At 39.2% G+C, this 8,555-nt stretch overlaps 1 protein-coding gene across 1 annotated transcript; it reads right to left on the reverse strand.

Annotated features, from left to right (window-relative positions):
* Positions 1-3,615: 3,615 nt before the first annotated feature.
* Positions 3,616-7,762, reverse strand: LOC306794279 (C-C chemokine receptor type 3-like; the record flags this gene model as incomplete). The annotated part of the gene is made up of 2 exons (XM_079292320.1): positions 3,616-4,679; positions 7,587-7,762. The coding sequence occupies 2 exons, from the start codon at positions 7,760-7,762 to the stop codon at positions 3,824-3,826; spliced, it is 1,032 nt and encodes a 343-aa protein (XP_079148446.1). The 3' UTR covers positions 3,616-3,823.
* Between the last annotated feature and the right edge of the window lie 793 nt (positions 7,763-8,555).

Raw genomic sequence — 8,555 nt, forward strand, 5'->3', positions numbered from 1 at the left:
ACGTGTTTCTACAAGATGTCGTCCCTCTTTCTGCTAGTGTGTGAACACTGCACACTAACGCTGCAGCTGCTGGATGAATGTGTGTGTGTGTGTGTGTGTGTGTGTGTTTCATATCATTAATCATTGCTGTCACCTCCCTAGCAGGCAGTAAGAAGCTGCTGGAACACTGAGCTGGTAGCTTGTTGTTCACATGCAGGTCACACTCAGTTGCCAAGCTGCTATTCTCAATAACTCAAACTACTGGGAGTGTATTGGATGATACAATACTGCAATAAGGGACTGTTGTGTAAAACTGTCCTCTTAGCACTTAAATATATTGCTCATTTCCCCCAGGTTCTACTGACAACACTTCACTTCCTCTTTTCTTCCATTTGCAAAACATGTTTAATTGGATAATCTTCTTTGCAAAAAATGTCAGACTTCTAAATTTACTCTGGCCTCGACATGACGTGCCAAAGGACAATGGAGAGAAAGGCCTCCTATCTGAAAGCATTACATTCTGCTGAGGCGCCTATTCATTTCTGACAGCTTGATTCTTTTCTTTCAGTGGAAATAATGGCAGAAATTTAAGCCTGGGTTACAATTCATCACAGAGCCTCGTACCGGGTGAAATGTAGCAGTGCCAGAGAAGGACAAATTAGGCGCTGAAGCAGGGGGTCGTCTGACAGGAGATGTGCCGGAGCTCTAAAACAGAACACCAGCTACGACCAAAATCAATGTAAAATGATGCTGTTTACAGCCATTGGTGGTGAAATGATGAGCTAACCTTTGTTTGGTGTTGGCATTATCTTCACGTCCAGGCTAAATCCGCTCTCTACTCTTAGAACAAAGAACAGATCCAATACTCAGAACATTTATGATAAAAGTAAATTCATTAAAGCTGCAGATTGCATTTTCTACAGATTTCTTTACAAGTTAAATTGGTATTAGTTTTGGTTCGAACTGCAGCCAGGAAATAGGAATCATTTGCTGATTAATACCAAACACAAAGTACAGCTAAGGCTGATGTCAGTAGTTTTGCTGGTTTAAGTTCATGAACCTAAGTATTACATTTAGAACTACAAACTAATACATTAAATGTTTTCATGAGGTGGAGGCCAAAATATCAGAGACAGATATCTGAAATATTGGACACATGAAACAGAAACCATCTGCTCCATGTAAATGTGTGAACTGAGCCTTTATAACTGAAAACATTGTTAGCAGGTAGTGTGTTGAAAATAATTCAGCAATGACTCAAGCCTCGGTTATATGAGGGGAACCTGTCCACATCAGTATTGCAACCTCTTCTTCTCTTTTCTCCTCCAGCACTTATACCCGGTGCTGTCTAAAAATAGTCTTCTCAAGAAACAAGTTAAAGGATGCGAAAAACAGAAACATGTAGTCCATTGTTCCAAAGGTTTGATTTAATCGAACAGCTTAGATTTACACAAGCTAATGCAAAAGCCAGCTCAAAGAAAAAACAATCAACCATTTCAACTATTGTTTTGATGCAGCTTTCTTTTCCATGTAAAATTTGCTTCATATCGGCCAAAACTCTAATAGACAAGATACATGACATCACATCATAATCAGCTGTATTATTACATCATTCAAAAAGTGTTTAACAAAGGACATGATTGATTATAAACACTTCTAAAAAAAAAAAAAAAACTTGATTAAAACATGGACAAAATCAGAACAATTATAGTAACAAGCAATCATTTGCAGGTTCAAGGCCAAGTGGAAAACGGCTGACCGAGTGTGTACACTCGATTCATTGTTGTGGATAAGCACACTTGGATAGTTACATTACTTTACTTTCTTAACTGATAACCTCTATTGGCAATGGAAACTTGAAGGAGAAAACACGATCGGCTCAAGCTAACTAACCATTTACAGTTCTCCATGTGGTTTCTCTGTGGCTGCAATGTATTGTTACATTTTTGGAGAGGCTCACATTAGCTACCGCATAGCTACGTCAGAACCATAAATCCACCTTTACTGTTGAGACAGGTGTGTGGCTGGTAACCCTAATAACTAGATTCATGGTGAGCACATTCAGTGCAATACAAGGTGTGGAGGGGGTGTAAAGAACATCTCTTACTGTAATGCAAGCCCCGTAATGCTACACCAATTGTTATTTGAAGTTATTTTATTGTAAATACAATCTTTCCTTTTCATAACCAAGTTTTTAAGTCTCATAAACTCAACCATACCTTACTTTTACGTTCTGACGATTGTGCCACGCGAGCCCGCGAACGTTGACTTATTTGTTATAGAATTTACGTACTTAAGTTACGCCACTTCTGTAGGTATTTCAACCCAAACACAATATTTTGTATATACATACCATTAAAAACGCACTATTGTATGTAATCACATTATTAACAATTCTGTAAGTAATAAGGACTCAGCCCTGTCTTGTCATTCAAACTGATGAAAAAAAATTCTGCTCCATTCGTTTGCACAGCGTGCAACGTCGTCCAATTAGCGCAGCAATGAATTAGTTCACTGTACAAATTTGAAATTATTTTTGTTTCGGGGTCATTTGGTGGGTGTTCATATTATCTGAAGTTCTGAAGTTCTTATGGCTAGCTTTGTATCCATCTTTCATGTTAGTTTAGGGCAACATGCACAGTATATTCATTGATAAGCATTTTTCCACTAGACTTTGCAGTATAGGGTCCAAGACAAAATTCAGGAACATTCTCAAGTTGGTGACTGTGTATCTTTATAGTTATATCTAACTCACTTTTCTACTGTGAAATCCTAATGTGGAAAGCTATTAAGTATTGCTGTTATTTTTTGTATGAATGGTACATTTATCTGATAACCTCTATTGGCAATGGAAACTTGAAGTTTTACTCTGTAGTTTTCACGGAGGGAAATGAACCGTATGCATCAGTCATTTGTAAATGAACTACTGCAGTAAAAAAAGCAAAAAGATCAAGGCTTGTAAATCAGCGTCATGCTGAACAGTTCAGGGAAAGAAACATTTTATTATAATTTCCCAAGTTTTCAAAAGGCAAAAAGAACAAGCAAGAGTGGCATGTTTTTCTGTCGGGAACCATCTTTTCCAGTAGCTCAGCTTTCCTCTGTAGTCTAGATTTATCATTTATATCCTGATGTCAAATGAAGAGGTGACATGAGTGTAAGAGCCATTTTGTATTCTTAACAGTTTTTGTATTTTATGTTTCTTGCAAAAGTATGTGTGTTATGCTCTTTAGGATGTTTACCACATAACAGAGTTAAGATAATTGGTCATGTTGTAAAATGTGCTTCAAATATGTGTTTTGCCCTTTGAAGTTAAAAGGCTCCTCTATTCTGTCCTGCTATTGGATATTTATTGGTTGACTCCTTTAAGTGAGTTCAGTGTAAGTTAGGCTTTGATGGAGCAGGATGTGGAGCAACAATTTTTCTGACCGCAGATTCTAGATTTCAGATTCTAGAACGCAGATTTTAGACTTTTTAGTTATAGCCAGTGTTTTAGTATTCCAGTTATTACCGAAGTTAATTGTTTTGTTTACTTTTTACATGGAATAAAGCTACTTTTAACTACGAGCTACGAGCCTCATCTTTGGACAGCTAGCAAGAAAAGTATAGCCTGCAAGAGCACGTAAATTGGACATGGTAGTCTACGCGAGTCAGAACCCTTTACATCCTGCAAGAAGTGGCCAAGAAGGACGGTAAAATAAGCTGCCACTACAATGAGCTTTCAGAACGGTGAAATCAGCAACATTATGAAAGTGGCCTAGGCTTAGGTATTGGAATGTACCTGTATGTTTTTAACCAGTGGTTTGTTGAACACATGGCAGCCCTGAAAAACAAAGGCCTTCCCATCCTAGAGCTCGTTTTGTGTACTTTTTGTAGACATATTGGTTCTGCTCTGTTGACTGACAGAAATATCATTCTTTAACCCCGGGAAATGTTTCACCAGCAACTGTCTGAAATAGTTCTGGAACTTTTTCCCAACAAATGTGTAGAAGATGGGACTGATGCAAAAGTAAGTGTAGGCCATGACACGAGTGACTTCAAGAGCATAACCCGTTTTCTGCTTCCCCTCACAGGTAGTGGCTTCATCATGCATCAGCATTACAATGTTGAATGGGGTCCAGCACATAAAAAATAGCAAGACAATGACAAATATCAACCTGACTGTCTTAAACTTGGTAATTATCTTGGATGACATGACAGTGACAGCAATCCTAACATAGCAGTAGACGATAACAACAAGAGGAAAGATCAAGAAAAGGATAAGCTGAAGGTAAAATCCTAAGTTTCTCAGCAGCTCAACATTAATAGAAGCTATTTCACCAGGGAACTCCTGACAGTACGTTGTGTTCTCTATATATTTGAAAGTGGTGTGCAGAATCATCGGCCTGATGCATGCCAGGCCGCTGACCAGCCACACCACAGCGCAGGAGACTGTCGCATAACTTTGACTCCTCAATCGCGACGTGCCCAAGGAGTACACAACTGCAAGGTGTCGGTCGAAGGTCAAAAGGGTTAGAAAGAGGACAGAGCTGTAAAAGCCCAGATAGTAGACGGTGCCAACAATCTTGCACATGACCTTGCCGAAGATCCAGTAGGAGAGCTGCAAGTAGACTCCCATGAAGGGCAGACTGCTCATGAAGATCAAGGAGGACACCACCAGGTTCAGCAGCAAGATGTTGGTCACAGTGGTCAGCTTTTCAAACCTAGGAGGTGGTGAGATAAAAAGAAAGATGAAATGCCTAATGGTCACACAAACTGTTTAAGATATAGCCACATTGATACAAAACTCTGAATCTGAAGACATTTTCAGTGGAATTGGTCAAAACGCATCAATAAACAGATACAGTCAGAAGTAGCTTTATTTCATGCATCATCTCTACGTATGAGCTGACAGAGAGAGAGAAGAGAGAGAGAAGATAGAGAGAGAGAGTGATCAAATCACAGCTGAATCGGATCGGATCAAAGTAGTGCTTTATCAAACCGTATTAAACTGTAACATGGTTAACTGTAAGATTTCTGTATGTGTTGTATCGCAGACCATATATGGAGATACGCATTCAATTGTCTTGAGGGGAAGAAAAAGATACACACCCATAGTGGTTTATTGGGTACTTTAGAAATTCGCCAAAGTAAGAAATGGCCAGAATCCAATGGTCAAAAACATTTTAATATTTTTAGTTATTTTGGATCCCATTTATTTTAAAATGCATGGACATTACATTACATGGTCACAGTGTGAGCACACCTCTCCACAACTGATGAGCTGTGTCAAAGTAGAATTAGGAATAAGATAAAACTGGTCAAACTTGCTCAGTCTACATCTTGCTTTTAGCAAATTCAGCTTTCCCCTGCGTTTGATTTATTGAAGGGGGGGGGGGTTGTTTTTACTCTACCACTAGGAGTCCCCAAGGATTTAAAACCCAACTCAAAGTGTGAATTAGCATTCCAATTTTGTTCCTGGGGAATGTTTGTCTCCATATTTGTTAGCCCTAAGGAACATAATCACACATAATTAATACTGCAAATTTAAAAATCTGAGATGGAAGTAAAAAAACTGAAACACGAAGAAAACATCCCCACTTTTAGTGAATCATAACCGTAATTATCAGAGGTCAATGCGTCAACGATAATATCCATTGAATATCATTTCAGTCATGCCTTTGGTTAAAAAGGCAGAACTTTTGTTGACTTTTGTAAAATGGCTTTTTAATGAATATTTTTGATGAACGGTGACTTAGAAATCCCCCTGTCAGCATGCAGCTGGCATAGCATCTCTTCAACCCTCCATAATGTACTGCAGTAAATACTCTTTCAGTCTGAGGACCAGGGAGACATCGCTGAGCTCATCTCTGACGTTGTCATTTGTGTTTCCATGACCACCAGATTTATTTGTGTGTTCACAGAGGTAGAGAGCTGTGCTGGAGACCAAGTTGGAAAGAAAAGAGTTGGCAGACAGTGTCAGAGTGGAAGTAAATCGGCTGCTTACAGAGAGGAACTTTACTTATCGCAAAGATATGTATTCCTCTCTTTATCGAGACAAGAATAAAAAACTCCCTGCGTGAATTCATCTTATACTCTCCCAGTGTATTTTTCCTGACAACCTGACGACATCTCCAGTCGTATCCTCCAGTGCCCCAAATGGTCTAGAACTAAAGCCTGGTCTAGAACTAAAGCCTGGTCTAGAACTAAAGCCTGGTCTAGAACTAAAGCCTGGTCTAGAACTAAAGCCTGGTCTAGAACGGCTCCATCCATTCTGGCTCCCAAATGTCCAAATCAAATAATGGACTCAAATATTTAGAATATTTGTAAAGATTTTTATGGCTGGAGGAGATGACAATATGGATAAAATCGTCTGTATTTGAATGTCATATTTCACATTGATATTCTCTCTACCCCATGTATGAGTACATCATGCATCCAAAATGGAGCCTAATTGGCATTCAAAATACAGAAACATAAAAAAGGATGTGGAAAACGTATTGTTCTCATCAATAAAAAAACATAAATTACAATTTTAAATTCAAATTATAATCCTTTATCAGATTTGTATGATATCAAACCTCCATTCAGGTTATTTATTTGTTGTAGTTTTCTTGCTGGATTTACATTTCCTTCACAAGCATGATGACGATGCAGCATCAAAAATCCAATGGTACTGTCTGTAGTTTGAGCTCTTTGATACAAGCCTCACTGTTCACTGTCCCACAATTGTTTCAGAGCTGGATTAAGTAACTGCTAATATGAACCAAATATGTCCTGCTGCTGCCTCGCATGCATTAAACGTATTCAATTGGTCAAACATTGGGTGGCTTTTATTGTGAAGCAGCCACAGGAAACACAATGCATTCATTGCTGACCGCAATCAAAAATGTGTCATTTCTTTTTTTGCAAGTGAGTAATGTAACAAGAAGGCACAAACCACAGTAAGCTCGTGCTTGTCAAAAATGAATGAACAATCATTTTCGACTGATTCTTTTTCAAGTTCAATTTGTACCAGCTCTGCACTGGTCTCAAGGAAATGGTCATATCACACTCCAAAGTTTGAGTCTCTAGATGTGTTCACAGACTCAGACAGTAGACTCAGTGCTCGTTTGCCTGTGAATATTAGCATGCAGAGTTTGGCCAAACTCGCTGCTAGAGTTACACACTTTTAGGATCGCGTTTCAGATTCACCTCCAACTGACAACAAGGTAACCAGCTTCTATTAGATGATAGTTGCTTATGCCATGATGGAAATAGTTGTGATTATTGACATCAATCATTCAATAGGTTACTTTGTGCGGCTGCTCTATAAACATGGAACTCCTCTTCTGTATTTCTGACAACGTAGTTGCTAAAGGACTGTTTGCTGCAGCATTAAACTGCACTTGTGATCACATGCGTTGCTAAATCAACCAGGACAGAAACGTAATCACAGGTACAGTAAATTTATGTATTGTAGAAGGTAAATCACTAAATGTTTTTGATCAATTAAACTGTGCCACGCATACACTTGCTCCCTCTAACCGCTTTAAATGGCAAAACCAAACTACCATTTACTTGCGACGGATTCTTTTACAAATTTCTTCTGAAGTACGTTCTCAGTGTTTGAATTGACTTGGTCCACTCACCGATGGATGATGACCAGGACCAGCCCATTGCCAAAGACACTGAAGAGGAACATAAAGTAGAAGAGGATAGATAGCTGAGCTCCCAGATAGTTGACACGCTCCAAACTACACGGTGGGACTGGTGTCTGTCCATCGCTCTCATTACTGTAGTCATAATCATATGTTGAATGTTCCATCTTTATCTCAAATGTTGGCGAGAAAATCTGTCAGAAACAAAAATGCAGTCTTAAACATTCACAGCAGGATGCAGTCAGTATGAATTTGAAAAGATAAAATGGTCAATCCTTTAGGAAATGTGTATAAGAGCAAATAAATGCTGCATGTGAAAGCATGCAAATGAGCAGAGATAGAAAATAATGCTGTTATTACATGCAAGAAACACAAGAAGTAAAAGGGAATGAAGACCAAGTTGAGCTGACTTACCGTCTGGCCAGAAGAGAAGCTTCTGCTTGTTCTTTGACTCTAAGGGCCAGAGCTGTCTGACTCACAGTGAGTTCAAGTCACTCAATGATAAGTCAGCCAGATAGGGGAAGGAAGTATTACGGATGTGCGTGTGAGTGTGTATAAGGGGGAGGGATTGGCTGAATGTACTCCCTTCTGGATCAACACTCCCTCCAAATCACTCTCAGTCTCCTCCCTGGAGTGTTCAGTTGAGACTCTAAAGCTGAATTCATGCAGACAGGACTGCTGCATCTGTGTACATCACATGTTGTCAAACAGTCAAATCACATGGACAACTGTCCTGACCCTCTTGATGTTGGAATAGTGCTGATAGTTGGGAGTTAAGGCCATAATGTAGCAAAGTACTGCAGAAGACCACAGACAAACGTATCAAGTGTGTTTGAAAAAGACAAGACTGGTTGCTCCCTGATAAGGTTGTGGCCTTGGGAAGCCAGCAGAGTCCCTTAGAAAGCTGTCAAAAACTCAAGCTCACATTTTAGCCAGTTGAAAAGAGGTTTTAGTTTAGAG

Source organism: Melanostigma gelatinosum (genome assembly GCF_949748355.1).
Source record: "Melanostigma gelatinosum genome assembly, chromosome: 20".
NCBI lineage: Eukaryota > Metazoa > Chordata > Actinopteri > Perciformes > Zoarcidae > Melanostigma > Melanostigma gelatinosum.